Source organism: Ursus americanus, chromosome 9 (assembly GCF_024610735.1).
Source record: "Ursus americanus isolate L20-20 chromosome 9, mUrsAme1.1.p, whole genome shotgun sequence".
Taxonomy (NCBI): domain Eukaryota; kingdom Metazoa; phylum Chordata; class Mammalia; order Carnivora; family Ursidae; genus Ursus; species Ursus americanus.
In genome coordinates, this window is record NC_142135.1 from 52994802 (window position 1) to 53020137 (window position 25336).

The window sequence follows — 25336 nt, forward strand, 5'->3', positions numbered from 1 at the left end:
AGTCCTTCTTCCGTGAGGATGATATTAGCTGTGGGTTTTTCTTAATGGCCTTTATGATGTTGAGGTGTGTTCCCTCCATCCCTACTTTGTTGAGAGTTTTTTTTTTTTAAATCATGAATGGATGTTGTACTTTGTCAAATGCTTTTTCTGCATCTATTGAGAAGATCATAAAGTTCTTAAAGCAAGATTCCACAGGATTAGTGGGACTGAAATAGCTCCCAGCAGTTAGAAAAAGAAGACACTTTTCTAAGTAGGGGCAATGAGATGAATGCTAGTGCCACTACATGATTACAGAGTCTGTCCTAGTGAAGGAGGAAGGGCTCTTCAGAGTTCTCTTTTTATAGGTGCCAGTTATTGTAAAAACTTGATTTACTCGTATCTGGCCAGGTTTCTATAAAGCCTGTGCCTTTTATCTTTGAGGATAATGGTGTTTCTGATACTCCTATTCTTTAATAAAAATTTTATGAGAATTACTGTATTAGTAATTTTTAAATTTGTTTTGAATGCGGATCTAGGTCAGTATTAGATTTGGCAATATCATAAGCTTTATAAAATCTGGTTTCTTTACCATGTGCATGTAAAGGTAAATGACTAATGAGTATATGTGATCCTCGGGTATTTTCTATTAATGGTGATAATTTATGCAGGTTATTAAATCAATGACCATCATTTGTGTTGAGTACTATGTGGTTAGAAATGTAGTTTATGGAAATAAAAGGTTTCTGTGTACTGTGAAGACCACAGATAGGTTTTAATCAAACAGTGAGTACTTTAGAATGAACTTATTTATGTCATGACTCAGTGAACCTTGTGTGAATATTCAGTCTAAATCTCCCACTTGCTAGCTATGTAACATTGGATAAATTACTTAATCTTTTTATGCCTTCTTTTCCTTATTTCTAAAATGGGGGTAAAAATTAGTACCCACACTTCATTGGGTTATTATATGGATAACATGAATTAGTATATGTAAGGCTGATGAAACAATCCCTGGAACTTGGTCAGCATTCAGCAAGTGATGGTTCTTAGAATCTTATTCATGTTAGAAATAATATTTCTGAAACAATGGCTTCTAAATTTCTATTTCACACCCTTAAGAACAGAAGCAAATAAAAGCCTTTAATATTTTAAATGGCTACAAATTGCTTGATTATTCAAATGTATAAATGATGATTTGCATTTATAACTTAGAAGAGAATCATCAATAACTGTGGTTTTCAAATTTCTATTTATCCATGAACGTTTTTTTCAAAAAAATCTTACATAGAACCCAAGTGAGGCCTTGAGCCTTGAGTGTTCCATATCATCTTATGCCTATTTTCAGTGGCCTCTGAGTCATTCCATAAACACCAAGATTACAGGAAACAGGGTGTTGGAAAACCGCTGCTCAAGTTCAGTGTACTCACTTGACAGATGAGGTCATTCACGGTCATACGTCATGTCAGCATACTGTTACAGGAAGATTGTTGGTCTGGAAATAAAAATGTTTGGGTCAGAGTCCCAGCTTTGCTACTTTGTCTTTGGTACTTTGACCAAGTCAATTAACTGCTATAGGGACTCACTTTTATCATTCATTAAACTAGAACTTTGGTTTGCATAATTTCTGAGGTCCATTACTACTGAAAAATTGTTTAATGCCAATAGTGGAATATTAGGCTCCAGCTATCCCACACCTCTGTTTCAGTGTTCTTTTCATTGCATTGATGTAGGATTTTAGTCTATTTAGAAGAAACAGAGAATGGTTGCCATGTATGAAACTTTTCTATACATCTCATAATAACATTTCTACACACCCAGAGTAGCATGTGCATAACGTGCTGATCCGTGGCACTATGCCAACTACAGGTGGATATGCCACGAGGTTTCAGTGATTATGCAGTGTCTGTATTCGATATTGCACGTTGATATTTAGGGAAATCTGCCAACTGTTGAATCACAGAATTCCTGGAACACAGTTTCTTATCTCCAATCTTAGATAACCACTCTTTGATCAACATGAATAAGTAAAATACCAAGTTATGTAGCTAGGGTGTGTTGGTAATGCTGGAGAGGGGTCTCATGAATAGAAAATATATATTCACCTCCAAAAAAGGCATCCAATGCATATATAATTTTGCACAAGACAAAGAATAGGTTTAATAACTAAGATTTATTCATTATCCTTTTGTAGTGTCCTCCTTTGTTCTGCATTCATAGAACTATAAGTATTTTCAATGAATGTTGCTGATTGTTTCATTTTTCTTATTTTGAGCTTCTGCAGAAAAATTCTATGAAGGTATTTCTACAAGTGGAACCTCACAAACATAAATTTTCTTTTCTAGCTGTTCTGCATAAAAAGCACTTTGGAGGCACTTTCGTGATATTATTTTGAAATATTTGATACAGCAATCATTTTCAATGTATTTTCGGACTGATCCTCTTTGTCTTGATTCCTGATGTGCTCTCTACAGTGAATGATCATTAATATTGTTAAAGCTTGGGGCGCCTGGGTGGCTCAGTCGTTAAGCGTCTGCCTTTGGCTCAGGGCATGATCCCGGCGTTCCGGAATCGAGCCACGCATGGGGCTCCTCCACTGGAAGCCTGCTTCTTCCTCTCCCACTCCCCCTGCTTGTGTTCCCTTTCTCACTGGCTGTCTCTCTCTGTCAAATAAATAAATTAAATCTTTAAAAAAAATTTTTTTGTTAAAGCATTTAACTTTTTATTTCTGCTATTTTTTATGTAGTATAGAGACCTATAATATAAAACATGCTATTTTTCCGAATGTAAGTTAAGTGAGAAGCAAAATAACAATATATTTAATTAGATCTGCTTTATTGGGCTACTCCTGGTCATAGGAAGGACTGGGAAGTTAACATTATTACACTTTCATAGCCTCAGAACTTTGGTTAATAAATTTACAGTTGTTAGTTAATAGTACTATATATTTACCTTAGAATTTCAGCATAAAATTTAGTAGGAAACATATTTTGGCTATTAAATATCTCGTTTCTTGAATGTCAGAGCATAATTAATATATATTCATTGTCATAACAAAAAAAATACTAAAGCCAAAAAATTTCAGCTACTCTGCACCCCCTAATTAACCTAACAATGTTGGGCAGTAGATAAAGGGAAGGCAAGGATACAAAGTTTGATAAGGATGTGCTGTTTGAGCCTTTGCGTACACTTGGTATCTGTTCTCTTCTAAAAACCTAACTATTGAAGATGAATTCTCAGAAATAGAGAAATCCAAAACATTAGACAAGACAAACATAGTTGAGTGTGTGTGTGTGTGTGTGTGTGTGTGTGTGTGTGTGTGTGTGAAAGAAAACATAGTTTTCTTTCTCCTACTTTTTTTGGTAGGAAATATAAGACATGGTTATACATTTGGAGTTTGATAAATTTATCATTTGTTTCACAGTGACTATTCCAAACTAAAGAATGCCTGTTTACCTATAAGATATTTCCACATATCTTGGAGTCAGGACCTTTATTCAGCAGGACTTACCCCAGTTGTATATTCCAATGAGACAGAATTCTTACAGCCTTCCTTCTAATTCCTCCGTATTTCACATGTAAATTATATCTACCTCCTCATACCATATTTCTTTCATAACTTACATCTACCCACCAACTAATTTGCTTCCCCAGGCAAAGTAGATGAGCATCACAGTAAAGAATATGGTGTGAATACTTCCCTAACATGTACTAATCATCATAAGGCAGAGTTGAAATCATGCTATATCCCTGCCCAATAACTTTCCATAGGTTACCACTCATTGTCTACGAATGCAGGATCAATACCTTATCTGGGCATTTGGAAAGCATTATCTGCTCCCAGTCTACATTTCTAGCCTAATCACCCCTCCACATTGCCCTTTACACTCTCTATACCACAACCAAACTAAACTACTTACTGTTTTTCAAAGAAGCCCCACATTTTTGTATCATCGTGCCTTTGCTCTGTGTTCTCTCATTCTGGAATTTTCTGTTTCCCTTGTGTTTCTCCCCAAACATTCACATACTCAGATTTACCCTTTAATATCAAGCTCAGGTTATACTTCATTCATAAGACCAGTCAAAATAATCTTTTATAGCATTTTATCTTGACTACTATTAAGCATTTATCATTCTATAATATATGCATAAAATGTGAATATGAATGTATATCCAATAATTTTTTTAAGTAGGCACATAAATGAATGTATAAGCAAACAAAAAAGATTATAAGCCATATCATGTGGATAGGGTTCAGGACTGAGAAAAGAATATATTTTCTTGGGTTTTGGCTAGAATTTATATTCTTAATTCTTCTATTAAACTTTGTTGATTAAAAATTTTTAATCAAGTTCACATTACTTGTATGGGAATCTTGGTGTAGTAGAAAAAGCATGAGCTTTGTAACTGGGCCAACCTGTGTTTGTATGCTAGCTCTGCCTATCATTAGTTTTCTCACTTAGTCTGCTTGTGAATCTGCTTTGTCTGGGATTATGGGGTGTAACGGTGGTGGTGATTGTTGTTATGTTGGGTATTGTTTTCACTATCAGTCATTCTAAGAAGAGGACATGCCTGGGAGGATAGGAAATGTGACTGCTTCTTAGGTGGTTTTTCTTTTTTTCTTTTTCTTTTTTCTTTCTTTCTTTCTTTCCTTCTTTCCTTCTTTCTTTCTTTCTTTCTTTCTTTCTTTCTTTCTTTCTTTCTTCTTTTTCTTTCTTTCTATACAGAAGGAACTCCCTCCTCTCTTTGGAACTGTTCGAGTTGCTCTAAAAATCTCAGTTAAGAGGACTAGAGAGCTTTTCTAATGCTAAAGGTGACCACGTGAAAGTAGGGCAAGAGTGAGCCACAGATTTTCACTGGTACAAGTAGCTGCATCAGAAGGGGGAGCTGTTTTTAGAGCAGCCAGAGTCCAGAATATTAGTCATGAAATCCTTCAGGCTGAAAAAGTTATATCAGTTAGTATTCTTTCACTTACAAGTAGTAGAAAACTGAACATAAATGAACTTTAACATTAAAGATTGGCTATTTCTAAATGAAGTATAACTGACATAAAATATCCTGTTAGTTTCAGGTGTATATCTGAGTGATTGGATATTTTTATACATTGTGAAATGATCCCCATGGTAAGTCTAGTTGCCATCCATTACCATACAAAGTTATTATAATATTATTAACTATATTTCCTATGGTGTACATTACGGTTCCATGACTATTTTATAATTGAAAGTTTGTACCTCTTAATCTGGTTTGTACCTCCATCTACCTGCCCCCCCAAGATCTCTCCATTCTGTTAAACAACAGTGTGTTGGTTACAGATACAGGGTATCTGTGAGTCTGTTTATGTTTTATTATTTGTTTTAGTTTTCTACGTTCCATACATCAATGAAATCATGTGGTATTTGTCCTTCTCTGTATATTTCACTTAGCAAAATACCATGTAGGTCAATCCATGTTGTGGGAAATGGCAGGATTTCATTCTTTTTATGGCTGAGTAATATTCCAGTGTGTGTACCATATCTTTTTTATTCATTTATCTATCAGCTTCATTTATTTACAGTTCTTTTCACTCTATATTTCTCTATGTGTCATTTGGCTTCATGCTGTGGCTTGCCAGTAGCAACCAAAGTTTATTGCTTCTTTCAGATCCAGAAGAATGATCATTCTCTTGTGTATAACCAATTTAATCGAGGTCCTAGCTAAATTTTTATTGGGTTACCTATGAAACAGTTGCTGTGACAGTAGAACACCAAGGACCTGAATGCTTTAGATCTTGGTTATTTGAGCCAATTACTTTGGCAAGGAATATCAGATAACCCTTATTGACTTAGTATCTGAGTCTTAGACCAATTAAAGTCCAACCCAGAAGTGGGAGTGGATTAAGTCCCAGAAATCACATGACTGCTAAATAATGAAGAGGTGTAGGATTTGATAAGATATGGAAAGAAAACACAATGTTCATTACAATGGGAGTGTTTGTAGAGTTCCAACAGCCAGAAAAATGCTCCCACACAAAAGGCTATGATTCCTCTCCACAACTAGAGGGGGAGCTAGAGAAACAGCTTTACCTAAGAAAGTGGTGAGTTTGTGAACATCATCATCTCTAGAGGAAGATCTTGACAATAAGTTGAGGAGATCAAGTGGAAGAACTGAGGAGTTATTACAGAGCACACATTAGATAATACCATGAGGACTTTCAGAAATAACATGGCAGGGGCGCCTAAGTGGCCCAGTCAATTAAGTGTCTGCCTTTGACTCTAGTCATGATCCCGGAGTCCTGGGATTGAACCTTGCATTGGGCTCCCTGCTCAGCAGGGAGTCTGCTTCTCCTTCTGCCCCTCTCCCCACTCATGCTCTCTCTCTCTCACTCTCTCTGTTTCTCTCTCAAATAACTAAATAAAATCTAAAAAGAAAGAATGAAAGAAGAAAGAAAGAAAGAAAGAAAGAAAGAAAGAAAGAAAGAAAGAAAGAAAGAACGAACATCACAAATGAGAGGAGTTTACCTCAATAAGGTAGGAAGGTAAAGGCTTATATTATAATAATGTGTGTGTAAAAAAGAAGATAAACTTTATGCTGTAATCATTACATGGACACACATGTAAAGATCTCCCAAAAGAAAAGAAAAGGCAAAGACTTTAAGTAACTATACATATTGTGAGAAATAATAAATGAAATAGAAGTAAAATTCCAGAATTGAAGAGAGTTCTATTTCTGTATTTTAAAAATACATATAAAAAGTCTGCTGATTACGTCAACAATAAGAAGAGACAAACACTAGTATATTTCAAAGAGAAATTTTTCAAACAAGCATCATCCTGGAAGAATAAAGAGAAAAGGTTTCCAATAAAGGAAAATAAAATTAGACTACCATCTAATTTTTCACCCATTTGACCTCCAGTTGGCCAATCTCTACTGAGATTGGTAATAACAAAAGCATGAACCCACAATCCTACACATAGGAAAATTTTAATTAATTGGCCAAGGAAAATAAAAATACACAGAGCTCAGTAAGAATACAACTTTCTTATCTAAAACAATCACAACAAAAATCTGACTGCAAGATTAGTCCAGCCAAATAAAATATTAACATATTTCGATAATGAAGAAAAGATGCTATAAAATGACTGCTATTAAATCCTGAACTGTTTGGCGATGTCTAGATAGTTATTACAAATATAAAAGGTTTATATTTATAATATAAACAATAGCATGTTTCACAATAACATGTTTCACCTACAAACTAATAATAGGCAAAGCATGTGGTTACAGGAGGACCGAGAGAAAGTAAAAAAGATAATAAATCCCTCTTTGTATTTCAGAATGACCATTTATATGAGATATATTTACCATTTATAAAGAAAGATTGTAATGTTAATAGTTTTTGGAAAACACTTTTTAAGAATTATCTTTTATATGCCAAAATTACAAAACGAATGAAAAGGAGCATAAAGCAATAATAATGAATATCTAACAATAAATAATAATCAAGGTCTGAAATTAAGACTAATTTTACAAAAATTATGCATTATATGAGAGATACAACAAATAAAACATAGAAGTTTTAAAATATTTCTTATATAAAATGTACAAACGTTATTAAAAGACAAACAACCTAAGAATGGATAAGAACCGGTTATTCATATAAAAGGAAATCCAATTGTCAACATGAAATGATGCTCATTTTCTAATAGTAATAGAAATGCAAACTTCAGCTACAATGAGGCAGATTTTCACATATCAAGATTTGTAAAAATGTTAAAGGCTGATGACATCTGTTGCTGGCAAAGATGTGACAAAAGGCGCTCCCGTATTTGCTGGTCAAAGTGTGAATAATTTAAAAAAAGAATATACCATTTTCTTTAACAAATTTCAGTGAGGGGAAACAATTCTACAGAAAATGTAAGCATTCATCTCAAAGGGGATTATATGCACATACAAATATATATGTACACACACAAAGATTCCTATCATAGCACTGTTTGTAGGAGCAATATTGACTGTTCATCATTAAGAAAACTGTTGAATAAACCATAGAATACACTGGATGTGGAATATAATCAGTTATGAAAAAAATTGTTCTAGATATATTTGGCTTAGAATGATAGTCACTATATAAAGTGAAAACAATACATAATAAGAAGAACAATGTATACACTATGAACCCTTTTTAAAAAAATGGTAAAGGAAAATACCTTCACATATTCTATATATGCAGACATATGAGTGAAGTTTGTATGCTTAAATGTATATTACATACTATGCATAGGTTTTCTTGAGCAAGAAGGATATTTTCATCAAACCGCTGATACCAATCACCTCAGGTGGGTGATTCTAGTGGAGACAGTGGAGAGAAATTAAAAAGGTTTTCATCATACATTTCAGTATTGTTTGAATAATGGCAAGCAAGTAATATATTTGACATTAAAAGTATTTTTGAGTTATGTTCAAAGTAATTAAAAAACAAAAAGATAGGAAAACTCTATACCATGCAAATCAAAAATCAAAATAGCCTAGTACAAATAGGGTTAGCAAAAAATTTGTTGCCCAAACTAGAACACTTTTAAGAATGCAAGAGGAAGCTAACCATTAGGCTGCCATTCTGGTACAATCCAGAATGGTCCCAGAAAACTGGGGTGTGTGGTCTCCCTATGAATAAAATAAACTTCAAAAGTATTATCAAAGATAACAAAAAAGTATATTTTATTTTATTTTTTTTCTTCTTTTCTAAGTTTTTTATTTAAATTCCAGCCAGTTAACATACAGCGCAATAGTAGTTTCAGTTACAGAATTTAGGGATTCATCACTTACATACAACACCTGGTGCTAATCACAAGCGCCCTCCTTAATGCCCATCACCTGTTTAACCCATCCCCTTGCCCACCTCCTCTCCAGTAACCATCAGTTTGTTTTCTATAGGTAAGAGTTTCCTCATTTGCCTCTCTCCTTTTTCGCCATGTTTGTTTGGTTTCTTAAATTCCACATATGAGTGAAATCATAGGATATTTGTCTTTGCCTGACTTATTTTGTTTAGCATAATACTCTGTAGCTCTATCCACATCATTGTAAATGGCAAGATTTCGTTCTTCTTCGTGGCTGAGTAATATTCCTCTGTGTGTGTGTGTGTGTGTGTGTGTGTGTGTGTGTGTGTGTGTGTTGTACCTAAATACTGCATCTTCTTTATCCATTCATCAGTCAATGGACATCTGGGCTCTTTCCATAATTTGGCTATTGTTGATAATTCTGCTGTAAACATCAGGGTGCGTATATCCCTTCAAATCAGTATTTTTGTATCCTTTGGGTAGATATCCATTAGTACAATTGCTGGATCATAGGGTAGTTCTATTTTTAACTTTCTGAGGCACCTCTGTACTGTTTTCCAGAATGGCTGCACCAGCCTGCATTCCACCAACAGTTGTAAGAGGGTTCCCCTTTCTCCGCATCCTCACCAACATCTGTTGTTTCCTGTGTTGTTAATTTTAGCCATTCTGACTGGTGTGAGGTGGTATCTTATTTCAGTGTTGATTTGCATTTCCCTGGTGATGAGTGCTGTTGAGCATCTTTTCATGTGTCTATTAGCCATCTGGATGTCTACAAAGAAGAATATTTTATCTTAATAAAAAATTATTGTAAAGAGCAAAGAGACTATTCACAAACTTTACATACAATATATGGTAATACTAAAGCAAAAATTCTTAGAAATATGTCAATCTTCTCATTCCCTTCTGTCTTGGAGAAAGACATATCTTCCTGTATTCTCAAAGCAGCAACTTGAAAAATGCATTTGTGATTTTATTCCAGATGGCCTCCTCTTAGACTCAATTTTGATTTAATTAGTTATCTGTTCTTTTTCTTGAAACATTGTCTTCTCCACTGAAAAATTCCCATTATATAACAAATATGTCATATAACTATTCCAAAAGAAAGCAGTTACAGCATTACAGTTATGAAAAGGGCTCTGGAGTTAGATGGCCTGGGCGTAATTTTTGATTCTAGCATCCGCTAACTGTGCCTTTGGACAAATTACTCTGTCTCCTTATGCCTCAGTTTTTTCCTTTGAAAGAAATTGTATATTATATCCCAGTGTAATAAAGGAGTAATAATAGCAGTGAACTCAAAGCATTTTTCTGAGAATAGGAGAGTTATGGAGTTAAGCTTTGTGTCTTGTACAGAAACACACATTCAACACTGTGCCCAAAAGTACCATAGGAGTACTTTTTCATCTGTGGATCTTCAGTGCCTAGAACCACACCTGAATCTTTAAGTTGTTTAGAAAATATTTGTTAAGTTTGAAAAGTCAATTATATAGTCATTATTATTACGATACCACTCTTTATTTCCCTCTTTTCTCTACTTTTTCCATAAACTTTCTTAATGTTGCCTCAGTCCAATTGAAATTGTTTCTACCTCCTCCGGTCTACAGACTGCTCCCTAAAGGTGCAACATCGTGTCCAGTGTGTTTGTGCGCTAGTGCCTGTCACAGAGCCAAAGAAGGGGGGGGTGGGGTGCAAAATGGGTGAAGGTAGTCCAAAGGTACAAAATTCCCATTATAAAATTGATAAGTCCTGGGAATGTCATGTAAAGCATGGTGACTATAGTTAATAACGCTGTATTGTGTATTTGAAAGTTACTAATAGAGGAGATCTTGTCATTTCTCATCACAAGAAAAAAAATTGTTACTGTATAGTGATGGATGTTATTTAGACTTATTGTGGTGATCATTTTGCAGTAGACACAAATACTGAATCATTTTTGTATGCCTGAGACTAACGTTACATGCCAATTATATCTCAACTGAAAAAAAAATGTTCAGGGGGTCGATATAGGTGAGGCAGGAATCTACTGTTTGAGTGTATGCTGAGCCACTTTATGTGACCTTGAGTGGCGAAAGAATGTTATACTCCTATATTGGTATTCATCTTATCTAGGTAAAAATCACCTCTGGGTGGAAAGGCATCATTTAAAAACACTTAGATTCTTAATTAGTTACTATGGCTGCAAGGCTAATCACAGATGCAGTCATTAGATGATAGCATATTAATCTTCTGTTGATTCCCTGCCTATCTATGTGAACAACCTTAATAAACAAGCCTCTAAAAAAGTTTATTTTGCAAACTTTGTTTTCAAAGATATAGGTGTATGTGTGTGTCAATATAATATCATATATCATATAATAAATATGTAATTGTACTGTACACAGTGCTACTATATTATATATATTACATACATTATATATTACATTATATACATATATAAATATGGATAGTGCTACTATAATTACTATAATCAGGGGAAATATATATGTATATATATGTGTTTTGAAGTTTTTATTTTAATGAAGTCCAGATCATCAATTATTTCTTTCATGAATCATTCCTTTGCAATTTTATTTAAAAAGTCATTACCACTGATGTTGAGCATCATTTCATGTGTCTGTTGGCCATCTGTATGTCTTCTTTGAAAGAATGTCTATTCATGTTGTCAGCCCATTTTTTAATTGGATTATTTGTTTTTTGGGTGTTGAGTTTGTAAGTTCTCTATACATTTTGGTATTAAGCCTTTATCAGATATGTCATTTGCAAATATCTTCTCCCATTCCATAAGTTGCCTCTTAGTTTTGTTGATTATTTCCTTCACTGGGTAGGAGCTTTTTATTTTGATGAAGTCCCAATAGTTTATTCTTGTTTTTATTTCCCTTGCCTCCAGAGGCATATCTAGTAAGAAGTTGCTATGGCTGATGGCAAAGAGGTTACTGCCTGTGTTCTCCTCTAGGATTTTTTTTGATTCCTGTCTCAGATTTAGGTCTTTCAGCCATTTCGATTTTATTTTTGTGTATTTTGTAAGAGAGTGGTCCAGTTTCATTCTTTTGCATGTTGCTGTCCAGTTTCCCCAACAGCATTTGATCATCAGGGAAGTACAAATCAAAACTACAATGAGCTATCACCTCACACCTGCCACAACAACATAAGAAACAACAGGTGTTGGTAAGGATACGGAGAAAGGGGAACTCTTGCATTCTTGATGAATGCTAACTGGGAAAGTCATGCTGAAAAACAGTATGGAGGTTCCTCAAAAAGTTAAAAATAGAACTGCCCTATGATCCAGCAATTGCATTGTTAGGTATTTACCCAAAAGATACAAAAATACTGATTCAAAAGAATAGATGCACCCTGATATTTATAGCAGCATTATCAACAATAGCCAAATTATGGAAAGAGCCCAAATGTCCATTGACTGGTGAATGGATAAAGAAGATATGGTATACACATACACACAGGAATATTACTCAGTCGTGAAGAAGAATCAAATCTTGCCATTTGCAATGACATGGATGGAGTTAGGGAGTATCATGCTAAGCAAAACAAGTCAGAAAAAGACAAATACTATATGATTTCACTCATATGTGGAATTTAAGAAACAAAACAAATGAACATAGGGGAAAAAAAAGAAAAGTGGACCAGGAAACAGACACTTAAGTATAGAGAACAAGCTGATGGTTACCAGAGGGGAGGTGGGTGGGGGTGGGCAGGATGGGTTAAACAGGTGATAGGGATTAAGGAGGGCACTTGTGATAAGCACCAGGTATTGCATGTAAGTGTTGAATCATGAAATTCTATACCTGAAACTAATATTACACTGTATGTTAACTAATTAGAATTTAAATAAAAACTTGGAAGGAGAAAAGAGAGAGAGAAAGGCAGGGGGAGACTTGACACACCCATAGAAGAGAAGGTGATAAATTCACAGGCAGAGACTGGAACCATGTGGCCACAAGCCAAGGAACACCAAACAACGCTGGTGGCCGACAGAAGAAAGAAGAGGCAAACAAATGGATTCTCCCCTAGATTCTCCAACTGATACCTTCCTTTTTGACTTCTGACATCCAGAACTATGACAAAATAAACTTCTGTTGTTTTTGGCAATTTGCCACAGCAGCCCTAGGAAATTGATACATCCTCTGATGGGGCAGAGGGAAGGGTTGAATATTGGTTGAAAAATAATTTAGTTTCGTATCCCTTCAAAAATAACCAGGAAATAACACCTTCACCCCAGTTTTTATAGCAGCAATGTCCACAATAGCCAAACTATAGAAAGAGCCTAGATGTCCATCAACAGATGAATGGAGAAAGAAGATGTGGTATATTCAATGGAATATTACTCAGCTATCCAAAAAAAATGAAATCTTGCCATTTGCAACAACGTGGATGGAACTCTATAGAGGGTATTGTGTTAAGTGAAATAAGTCAATCAGAGAAAGACAATTATCATATCATTTCACTCATATGTGGAATTTAAGAAACAAAACAGAAGCATAGAGGAAGGGAGGGAAAAATAAAACAAGAAGTAACTAGAGAGGGAGACAAACCAGAAGAGACTGAACCATAGGAAACAAACTGAGGGTTGCTGGAGGGGAGGTCTGTGGGGGGATGGGGTAACAGGGTGATGGGCATTAAGGAGGGCACATGATGTTCTTCCCAACTCCGTGATTCTGTTAACCTTAGCCTGAGCCGTCCTTCTCATCAGGCTTGAATAAAAACAATTTCAGAAACCAGCTATGATTGGCACTCATGTACACCTGTTAATGTAGTCATAAAAGGCACTGAAGTCAATAACTGTTACTTCTATAGGAGTCAATCTTTTAGTGTATAGTAACATCTTTATATACTGTAGCAAACATTTGGCAAACAAATTAACTGGTATAACATTGCCTTTCTTATGTTATACATACATATAACAACATATGACTACATATAAATGAGTTTTTTTTTAAAACTCATTGGAGCAATGGCTTAACTAAGTGGTTTTTCATACATTCATGTGCCATACAATTTGTTAAATTGGTCCAAGAAAGGAGTATTAATTCTGCGATGTGTTTTTGTATAATATTTTTGGTAAATTGGAAAACATGCACATTTGTCTATCTTCTTTTTTTTTTTCTAATGTTTTAAGTTTTTATTTAAATTCCAGCTAGCATACTGTGTAATATTAGTTTCAGGTATAGAACTTAGTGATTCATCACTTACATACAACACTCAGTGCTCATCACAAGTGCCCTCCTTAATGCCTGCTGCCCATTTAGACCATCCCCAGCCCACTTCCCCTCCAGCAACCCTCAATTTGTTCTCTATAGTTAAAAGCCTCTCTTATGGTTTGTTTTTTTAATAATGGCATGGCAAAAATGAAATGCTCTCTGTTTTATCAAAGAGAAATGTATGTATGATTTATTGGGGGTTTTTTCTGGAGTTAAATGGAAATCCATAGGAAGATGATTTAATAGGCAAATGTTAATTCCTTACTACCTCTTCAGGAATGTGAATAATGGCAACATAAGATTAGTTATAGAAAATTTGCACTTAAGGTATTTGCAGTATGACTGGGGAGGTTGGTACTAACAAATATTTTATTTACGAAAGCATACTTTTACAAAGGTAAGAAGTGATATAAAAGTGTCCAAGGGATGATGGAACAACAGCCCTTTATATCAAATGGCACAAGAAACTGGGACTGTGCTTTCTTCGTCTGTTTTTCTCCTCGGACTTGGCAGGGACCTTGCATATTGACTAATAGTAAGTGTTGAGTGGTTAAATCAATGTCCAGACACTAATTCCTCCAGTAAACCAGGTAGTAAATAGTTAATGTCAGGACAAACCCAGAGACCATTTACACTTTTCACAGGTGACCAGAGTAATGCACACTTTTCTGAGAGGCAGATGAAGACTGGAAGCCCATGCCTAAGGCTTGCCATTATTCCACTTAACCCTATTTCTTTGGTGAAGTCCTGGAAGCACTGATAGCATGGAATTGCGAGTTTGCTTGACAGAACTAGTGCATAAAAGAATCTGAATCCTTAGGAAATTCTTCCCAGTACCTCAACTAAATTCCTGATTTGGGTAATCCCCACCTTCTAATATCACATTCTTTGGAAATGAGAAACGAACATGAATTGTCTCCCTTCCTAGTCTACATAACCATCCACACACATTCGATCCCATTGTTTCTTAGCAAAATCCTATCTCAAGCATCCCAGACACACTGGAGCGTTAAAAATGCTATAGAATAAATTTCAACTTCGCTCTGTCAAGGGGTTTTCTCTTATTCTTATGTAAATTCCTTTTGTTGCTGTTTTGTAGTGGCAGGAAACTGGACTGGAAAACCTCTTAAATGCATCGCAACTATATGATTTCAGAATTTATTATACTTTGTCTACATGGTATAACTTCTAAAATAGGTACTCCTATTTCCCCAAATGAACCAGATTCTCTCCGTGATTTCTGGGATTAAATTATGGAGTCTGGGGGAAGCTCTAAATATGTGAGCGTTTGTGTATATATTTGTTTATTCTTTAACTATAGAAAACTATTCTTTATGCTTTACGCCTAGTCAGCTGAGCCATGCTAAAGTTATTTTCCTTAAAATGCACATATTAAGACCAAGTATTATAACATTGTTGTTTTTAAAATTGCTACATATTAGAAAAGTCCCCAATTTAACCATACTATTATATAATTACTTTTTACAGGACACCATGATAAAAAATCGTACCAATTGCCCGAATAATGAACCTAAAGTATTAAAAAAACATGCATGTGATGATAATAAGGTAATAATAATTATTTGGAATTTATATGTCATTCAAGCTTGATTTTATAGAAGCTTATGTTATTTGTATGTGTTAGATAATTATATTAATTATATTAATAACATATTCTTTTCGTTCTAACCTGCCAGTTCCCACTGACCTATTTAATTATACTATGGTCTTCTTTTATGCTTTTATTTTACAAAAAGCCCTATGCTAATTTGGTAAATATTTTTTTCTATTTGAGCATTTCAGTTTTCACTTTGAAAATGCTAGAAGAACTGCTGAATTCAAACACACAAATATCCCTTATTTGTGACATTCTTATGCTGGAAAATGCTAATTAGAGTGTTAGCTAACTAAAATGTTAGAGTGATTGCTTGCACACACAGACAAACATAAGTCATGGGCATAATTTACTTCTAGGACTTTGAAATTTTTCCTTTCAATATTTGCTTATCTTCAAACAACTACTTCCTCTGGTCGGTGGAGTATGACAATTTACAAAACTTACAACAAAAGTTTGTGTCATTTCCTTTACAGAAACTAGTACGATATTCAGTAGTCTTTTTAAAACTCACAGTAGCTGAGTTAACCCCCAATATCGCATTGTATATTCGTAAATTCTTTTTAATTTCTTACTTTAAGAAGACTTTGAAAGACTTGTTTGAGGTGAATATGGATCTTTTTTTTCTAATTGCCAGCTATTTGTCCATAGCTCAAAAGGTACAAAAATAAGAAGAAGAGAAACCACATACCTTTCATTATTGTTGCCTCCAGAAGTCCCCTCCTTTGGTTGTCTCATTTAAAATGGAATAATCTTGTTATATGTTCATCCATACGTGATAAGATCATTAATTTATATTATAAAGAAGGGAGACGTCAAAAAGTCAAATAAGTAAGCCAAATTCTAGGCACTCCAGACTGTCTCTTAGGAGCTAAACAGTTTTAGTCTGGTTACTTGTCAGTCATGTGATTAACTGGAATGGAAATCTGGGGTGGAGGTGGGGCATTATTTGGCAATACAGCTCTGGCTTTAGGCTCCTTATGAAAGCTTCTCATTTTTTAATATTTTATTTGAACCACAACCCTTCTGATTTTTTTTTCTGCAATAGGAAGGTATGTTTCTATATCGTGCTGCTCGCAAGTTGAAGCAGTTTGTTAAAGTGAATAACAGTGAGGATTTCAATCTCCACTTATCAAGAGTCTCACAGGGCACATTACAATTGTTGAACTGTACCCCCAAGGTAAGTTGTTTACTTTGAACAAAAATATCAACTAGTTCTGTAATAGGATACTGTAATTCTCTGATGATCATATCTATTATCATAGAATTCTAACTGCTTATTATTACCTAAAGTTGAAATACATTTACTCAACTCTAGAAGAGGAAATTCTTAACTTGGAAAGAACCTATTCTTAGCTAAGGCAAATAGTTTATGGGAGCAGAGTAAAAATAAGGGAGTGCATACTTTCTTGCTATAATAACTTTGAAGGAGGTTAATGTGATAACTTGGGTGGGAATGGTAAATTTTTACCTCTAAAACTCATTAATAATTTTAAACCATATATGTACACATTTATAAGAACTCATAGCCAAGAAAACAGATAATCAAATATATTTAATAAATATCTTTACATGTTAAAACTTTACATGTTACAACAGATATATATGTCCAATAATCTTTTTTTTTGTGCTTCAATAATTTTGTTAAGTATAGGGCTAATTGTCCCTACTTGTCTGCTAGTGGTTATGAAATATAAGCAACAAAACAAAATTTGGAAGACGCAATCTTGATACTTGGCCACAGTTTCTTCATCTGCAAAATGGAGAAAAATATAGTATCTACATTATAGGATGGTGACAGGGTTAATTAAATGGCATAATTCATGCAAAGTGCTTAATACTAAAAAGATTTCAATAAATGATATATTATTAGTACGACTACCCCCCCTTCAGAAATTTTACCAGCTGCCAGACAAAGCCAAAAGGTTTCTTCGTTTTTTTAAAAGGAAACTTTTGACATTTTCATGACAGAAAAAGGGTCCTGTGTGTTTCTATTTTTTAATACCAGTAGTTGCCCACGGGAGGTAAGATTACCATTATCCTTGAGCCCTATTGACAGTGATAAAAATAAAGATGATAGAATGTGAACCACTTCATTTATCATTACATTATCACTGACATTAATGAAAGGAACAATAAAGGATTAATATTCAATATTACAAATGTGACTTTGTTTTTAAGGAAGGAATAATGGGGCGCCTGGGTGGCTCAGTCCTTAAGCGTCTGCCTTTGGCTCAGGGTGTGATCCCAGCGTTCTGGGATGGAGCCCCACATCAGGCTCCTCTGCTGGGAGCCTGCTTCTTCCTCTCCCACTCCCCCTGCTTGTGTTCCCTCTCTCGCTGGCTGTCTCTCTCTCTGTCAAATAAATAAATAAAATCTTTAAAAAAAAAAACCAACCAACCAAACAAACAAACAAAAAAAAACTACCTTCCCTGGGTAAAGTCCTACCCACTAAAAATTTGGTGAGAGTGATTGTATAATTTTTTTCTTCATCACCTTTTTATTCAGCTTAATTCCTTTATGTTTCCCTTTGAATTTTTTTCCTTTTTTATGGTTCATTTTGAAAATATTCATTATAGGGGCACCTGGGTGGCTCAGTCGTTAAGCGTCTGCCTTCGGCTCAGGGCGTGATCCCGGCGTTATGGGATCGAGCCCCACATCAGGCTCCTCTGCTGGGAGCCTGCTTCTTCCTCTCCCACTCCCCCTGCTTGTGTTCCCTCTCTCACTGGCTGTCTCTATCTCTGTCAAATAAATAAATAAAATCTTAAAAAAAAAAAAAAAGAAAAAATATTCATTATAATGTCAATAAAAGGAGACAGGATGTACCCCTTAGAAATTGGATCCCTTTAAGCTACATTTTTTTAAGCCACTGCTTTATTATTTTTAAATTTTTTTTAGAGTTTTATTTGTTTATTAGAGAGAGAGAGAGAGCATTCAGGGGCAGGAGGTAGGGGAGAGAATCTTAAGCAGCCTCCACATCCGGTGTCTGAGCCCCATACGGGGTTCCATCGCACGTCCCTGAGATCCTGACCTGAGCCAAAATCAAGAGTTGGATGCTTAACTCACTGAGCCACCCAGATGCCCCTTAAAGCCACTACTTTAAAATAAAAGAAGCTAGGGAAAATATCAGGGCACCAATTTTTTTTTTTTATCAAGCAACACAATTAGAACATCAATAGGTAATAGGAAAAAGACAGGAGCAAACTACTTTTATAGGAGAACATAAACTAGAAAACAAGTATATGAAGAAAAGAGCCATCCTGGTTAGTTAGTAAACCTTCAGCATAACCTAACATGATGGGAATTAAAGATTGAACATTTTTAAATGTGTATATTTTCAATGTAAATTTAAAACTTTTTAAAAATTTATTTTTCTAGGAAGACAATAAATCTGTAAAGGAACAGAGAAAACAGAAGAGCTTGTGTTCCCTAGGGATACTACTACAAAAGATAAAAACTTGTTGGAATAAAATTTTGAGGGGCTCTAAAGAACATTGAAAAATATGGAGTGGCAATATAAAGACATATGGACTTCAGTTGTATCCTTCAAGAATCTATCTGCTCATACAATTTTGGGGGATAGAATACCCTAGAAGTTACAGAAGTTACATCCTGGTAAAGGCGGATTAGAGCAATCAAGAAATTCATACTGTAGTACTAGAAGATGGATGTGAACAGTGGAAACCAAATGCTGCAATTGACAAACCTTCATATGTTTTTGGACATATATCAATCAGAATTAATTCTTTGATTTTTGTAAGACAATCCAAGTATTAGTTGCAATAATACTTTTTAAACCTGTTTTTAAATTTCAGAAGAAGACATAAAAAAAATCTGAGAAGTATATAAAGGTTGCAGGAATTAAAAATTAACATTGCTTTATTATCAAAATAATTTTATGCACCAACATACTACAATGAGAGTGGAAATTGTTGGCCCCTGCTGGAAATGTTTCGGAGTTAACAGATGTAGGTAATGCCAATGACAGTAAGAGTTAAATGCCTTAAAGAAACAGCAGTATGAAGGAGTCCAAGATACTTAAGAGAGATTAAGACCTGTAATTAAACCTGAACGCATAAGACAGTGCCTTCATTAATGGTATAGCAAATGTTTGAAGATGACCATAAAGAATGATTTCACAAAATAGAAAGTCACCTGTTCTAAGGATGCTAAACCATAATACTGAGTTACTTTTGTCATTTATGTGTAATAAAATTTGTCTAAATGAGTTTGCAATTTGGGAAGTATATTTTTAACAGAATAATATATGTTGACCTTTTAATTAATGGAATGTATATTTAATTTTGACAGTATATCTGTATTATATAAAACTATTTTCATACAGTATTACAAACAAATTGCTGGCTTTGGATAACATTTCTCCTTTGATAATAAATAACCTATGTAATAACACTGTCAGATTCACTTCATGAATTTTTAAGAATTTTTAACACAAGATTTTTAATACTGCACTATTTGATCTCTCACTTTCAATGAATATGTGACTTTTAATACCTTATTACTCAGAATGTACATGAGACCAAAACAACATAAGAACAGGAATATTACTTTCTACGTTAAATTTTCATCTTTTAAAAGAAACTTTTGTATATACCAAATCCAGTTTAGAAAGGTCTGTCAACAGTCTTCGCTTACTCATAAAGGGAAATGAGAACCCTAGTCTAGACAGGTCAGAGTCCTCCTTCCGTCACCAGTTGGCTCAACTCACATCCTTCCTGCTCTTGTACAGCTTCATCAGCACCTAATTAAGTGCTGACTGGCTTGATCTGAGCTTCAGATGGTGCCCAGGTGCTGTCCTCACTGAGTGGTGGTGAAGACCTTCCTCTCGGTCCATGTTTATGTCTCACTCTCCCTAACCCCTATGCCCCTCACCCTCGCTGGTGCAGATGGCTGTGCAGAATTGTACAGAAAGTTGAACAGAGCTCACGGATTGCTCCATTCACGGGGCTGTGAATCAAGTTTTCTGTTTGGTTTTCATTATTAACTCCAGAAAAGGGAGCTGACGAATACTTTTAGGAGCAGACGATTCTTCACCAAGCTCTTTCTTCAGAGGGACTTTTCCAAGTAAGCTGTGCTTCCTTCTACCATAAAACATGGTCAGCTGTGTGGTACACCTCCACTCTGATGAACTGGCACTGTTGGTAACCATTAGCTATAGAAATGAGGGAACTTGAAGTTTCTAAAGGTAAACTCTTAAAACGGTCCTTGAAAGTGTTCCCCTAAAGGCGGTCTAAAACATTCTTAACAAGTGTTGAAAAAAATTCTGAGATTGTGGTAAAATAAGGAACAGTATTTTTAAATGCTTGCTTAAAGTTATTATAATTTTTCCCTTTTCACTTGGTTATGATAGATTTGATTTTTAGAGAAAATTCACACTCAAAACGGTTTTCAGCACACACTGTTGTGTCAAATGCTTGGGGAAAAAAAAAGCCATTCCTTTATTGTTGTATTTGCCTTCTTTGTTTCCTACCCACTAGCAAGGTAAGTACAGACAGGCAGGCTAATTAATAATGAACTTGGATATTATATTTTTATTATTTCTACTCCCCAATTAAAGACTTGTTTTATCTCAATGAATGTTTTCTTTCAAATATGTATGTGGATGCTTTAAATCAGCATTTTCTAAAGTTTGTCCCAAGAAACCCTCATCTTCATCAACGCTAGAAAAAAGAAGACAATGATAACAAAGAAGATGAAGAAGAAAGAGGAGAAGAAATGAAAAAAGGAAAAAAGAAAAAGAGGGAGGATTTTGTGTTCTGGGGTCAGATGAATTTTCTCTTGGAGATTCACAATTTATACAGGTATATTAAAGGCTGTGTAAACTCATACAGCTTCTTTAAAAAATAGTTTAACACTAACATAACATTTCCAAAATTTGACTAGAGAACACTACTTTTATGTAAAAACCATTACCTAAATACACTTGGGTAATATTGCATTGTACAAAGGGACCCAGTTAAAAGTCTTTTAAGATAGGCTTTCAAGGAATCTGTTGAAGGAAAATACTCCTTTCAGGATTAAGACAATTTTTTAAAACTAGAAAAGTTTCTTTCACTTAGGCTCTACTTTCACTGACGGCCCGATAATGAAGGACATTTCATCAAATCTGCTGTAAATATTTCTCCAGAAACATACATCCTCTCTTCTCTATTATGGTACTCTGTCCATGCGATCTTCATGTTTTTAGTTATTATGGTCTTACTGCTTAGATAAAGTTCTTCCAAATTCTTTCCAGATCCTGCTCAAACTTCAAGGGGCATCTCAATTCCTTTCTCAATTACTATGGCTTCCATGATAATTCTAGATAATGTTAATATTTCTTCCTTTAGTTGCCTAGCACTTAATTGTCTGTATCATGCATTATTATCTGATCAGATTCATCTTTGTATTTTATCTTAAATACAACTATTATTTACATTATTCTATTCATGTTTTCTCCTGAAAGAATGTATGATCTTTTGTGTTCCCTTCAGCTCCTAAAAGGAAAAGCCAGGCATATCATGGTTAATAAGTAAAGACAAATTGCTTTAAACCAGAGTATTATAAAGTTTATTTAATTATCAAAAATTACATGAGAGGGACGCCTGGGTGGTACAGCGGTTAAGCATCTGCCTTCGGCTCAGGGCGTGATCCTGGCGTTATGGGATCGAGCCCCACATCAGGCTCCTCTGCTATGAGCCTGCTTCTTCCTCTCCTACTCCCCCTGCTTGTGTTCCCTCTCTCGCTGGCTGTCCCTATCTCTGTCGAATAAATAAATAAAATCTTTAAAAAAAAATTACATGAGAATAATAATAGAATAACAGAATCTGTGGAAATATTACAAGAGAAATAAAATATGTAGGTATATTGATAAGCACAAATTCCAGCAGTTTTTAATGTCTATATCAAAATATATGTATGCACCTAGATTCATGAATTATTTAGTATTTGAGAAAGATGTAAAATAGTTACTTCTGTTTGGGAATAACTTGTTTGTTTTACATCCTCTCCATACAAAATGGTAAGAAAGAAGTACATTTTTTCTGTATAGGACAAACTTTCTAGGTGGGGGAGAAGTTAGATAAACTTTCGGATCTTATTCTCAAAGTGAATCAATTTTTTTCAAGTGGAGCTTGAACTCACAACCCTGAGCTCAAGACCTGAGCGGAGATGAAGAGTTGGACACCCAACCAACTGAGCCACTCAGGTGCCCTATCCAAGTGAATCAATTTTCCATCTACATTTTACATGATGAAAATTAAGACAAGTGGCAACATTTACAATTTAGGATTTACTGCTCTTGCTTGCTGATTTATTTCTTTACCTTAAGACCTCGTCTAAGGGTTTCCTCCTTTCTGAAGCCTTCCCGCACTTCCCAGGTGGAGTTGAGGATTCCTTCATTTATGCCTCCGTTGCGAAGCCCAACAAATAACTCAATAACCTACCAGGGGCTACCATGTGAGAGATGGACATGTGTTTGCCAATTTCTACCTTTGATGCTTATCACAATTTTTAAAAAGATTTATTTGAGACAGAGAGAGCACAGTGGGGAGGGGCAGAAGGAGAGGGAGAGAGAAACTCTAAACAGACTCCATGCTGAGCGCAGAGCCCATCACATGGCTCAATCCCATGATTTCAGGACCGTGAGATCACGACCTGAGCCAAAATGGAGAGCCTGATGCTCAACCGACCATGCCACCCAGGCACCCCTGATGCTTTTCACAAATTTTATGTTTGCAATAGTCTGACTGAAACAGGAACATTTTACGTAAAAAAATCAATTGGATAGGAACTCTTATAAATTGTTCTGGAAATGGTTCAAATATTATCACAAATACAAGGACCTTGGTTTGCAGAACATCTAATCAGGTGAAGTAAAGCTGTCTAGGAGAATCAGAAAGATCTGCCAGAAAAGTACAAAATGACAGTTATCTAGCCTATCATCTCCTTGCCTTGCATTCCCAGCAGAAAGGAAATCTTTAGCTGTGAAAAATCTTGAATGTGTAGATAAATACCTCTTCCTACTTAAAAAAGAGGGGTTACTTTCATTAAGGGTAAGTCAGATACCAGGGTTGGGACTTAAATCTTCACAGCCAGTGGGTTTAAAGAAGTTCCACCTTTGGAATACAGACCACTTAATGGCAAGATGCAACACAGATACAGATAATTAATTCATGCAACAGATATTTATTAGGTATCCATCTCTAATACGCCAGTTCTGGGCCTAGGGGTACAACAGTAGTCCCTGCCTCCAGGGAACATATATTCCAAAAGAGAAGACAGTCAACAAGTGAACAAAATTATTACAGAAAACAAGTTCTATGGAAAAAAAAAAAAAAAAAACAACCCGAGATAGACTGACTGATGGAGAGTGATGCAGAGAATGGGGTATTTTAGGTTAAATGGTCAAAGAAGATCCCTTTGAAGACATTTGAAAATATTTTATTGGTCTCAAAAATCTCAACATATATCACTGGCAATATAAGTTTCATTGAAGGATTTAAGTGTTTTGCAAAAGATCAAAACAATACTTCAGCTACAGGACATAGTACACTGTCCTAGAAATAAATTATGAAAATATCAAATGTTTGAAGTAGTATGTTGACCTTAAGTAGTAATGTACAAGCTTTACTTACAAATTTTGAAATAATTTTAGACTTGCAAAGAGTACAGAGCATTCCTGTGTACCCTTCACCAAGTTTCCTCTAAGGGCAACATCTTACATAACCATGGTACACTTATCCAAACCAAGAAATTAGCATTCTTTGTTGTGGAAATGTTTGGCAGCATCCCTGGTCTCTACCCACGAGATGCCAGTACCATCTTCCCCCAAGTAGCGACAATCAAAAATGTCTGCAGACATTGCCAAAGTTTCTCAGGGAAAAAGTTGAAACCAATGTTATAGAAGTTTTATAATTTTACATTTTACAGTTTAGGTCCATGACTCATTTTGTGTTATTCTTGAATATAAGGTATCACGGTTTGTTGTTTTGTTTTGTTTTTTATTTGCATATGGATGTCTAGTTGTTCCAGTATCATTTGTTGAAAAGACTATATGCAGTTGGCCTTTGAACAAATGGCCTACTATTGACTGAAAGCCTTACCAGTAAGTCGATCAACATGTGTTTTGTATGTTATATGTTATATCCTGTATATATATTATATCCTGTAATCCAGTAAAGCTAGAGAAAAGAAAATGTTAAGAAAATCATAAGGAAAACACATTTACAGTATTTATTTTAAAAAATCCATGTACAAATGGACACGTGCTATTCAGACCTGTGGTGCTCAAGGGTCAACTTGTACTTTGTCAACTGATTTGTCTTTGCACTTTTGTAGAATTCAGTTAATCGAATTTGTCTGAATCTATGGATGCTCTACTCTGTTCCAATGATCTGTGTCGATCCTTTCTCCAAATACCACACTGACTTGATGACTATAGCTTTATAATATCTAGAAATTGGGTAGAATAAATCTTCAGAATTTTTTCCAGAATTGTTTTGGCTACTGTAGTTCTTTTGCTTTTCCATGTACATTCTAGAATCAGCCTGTCTTACCACAAAAAGCTTGCTGAAATTTATACTCAGATTACATTGAGTCTACAGATTAAACTGGGGAAAACTAATGTCTTCACCACATTGATTCTTTGAATTAATAAACACTGTATTTCTCTATTTAGATCTTTTGAGTTCTTTCATCAATATTTGAGTTTCCGGCCT

At 35.0% G+C, this 25336-nt stretch overlaps 1 protein-coding gene and 1 long non-coding RNA gene across 3 annotated transcripts in view; one reads left to right on the top strand and one right to left on the bottom strand.

Moving 5' to 3' along the window:
• Positions 1-16505, bottom strand: part of LOC123797943 (uncharacterized) — a 32403-nt gene extending 15898 nt beyond the window's left edge. Inside the window, exon 1 of the long non-coding RNA XR_006781133.1 lies at positions 16309-16505. This is a non-coding gene — a long non-coding RNA (uncharacterized LOC123797943). The remainder of the gene's footprint in view (positions 1-16308) is intronic.
• IL7 (interleukin 7) overlaps positions 1-23963 on the top strand; it is a 45843-nt gene extending 21880 nt beyond the window's left edge. The window contains exons 3-5 of one of the 2 annotated variants that reach the window (XM_045806078.2): positions 15491-15571; positions 16666-16797; positions 18996-23963. In XM_045806078.2, the coding sequence (XP_045662034.1) occupies positions 15491-15571; positions 16666-16797; positions 18996-19115 (333 nt within the window). In that variant the 3' untranslated portion in view covers positions 19116-23963. The remainder of the gene's footprint in view (positions 1-15490; positions 15572-16665; positions 16798-18995) is intronic. The other variant, XM_087864789.1, reaches the window with a different exon arrangement.
• The last annotated feature ends 1373 nt before the right edge of the window (positions 23964-25336 follow it).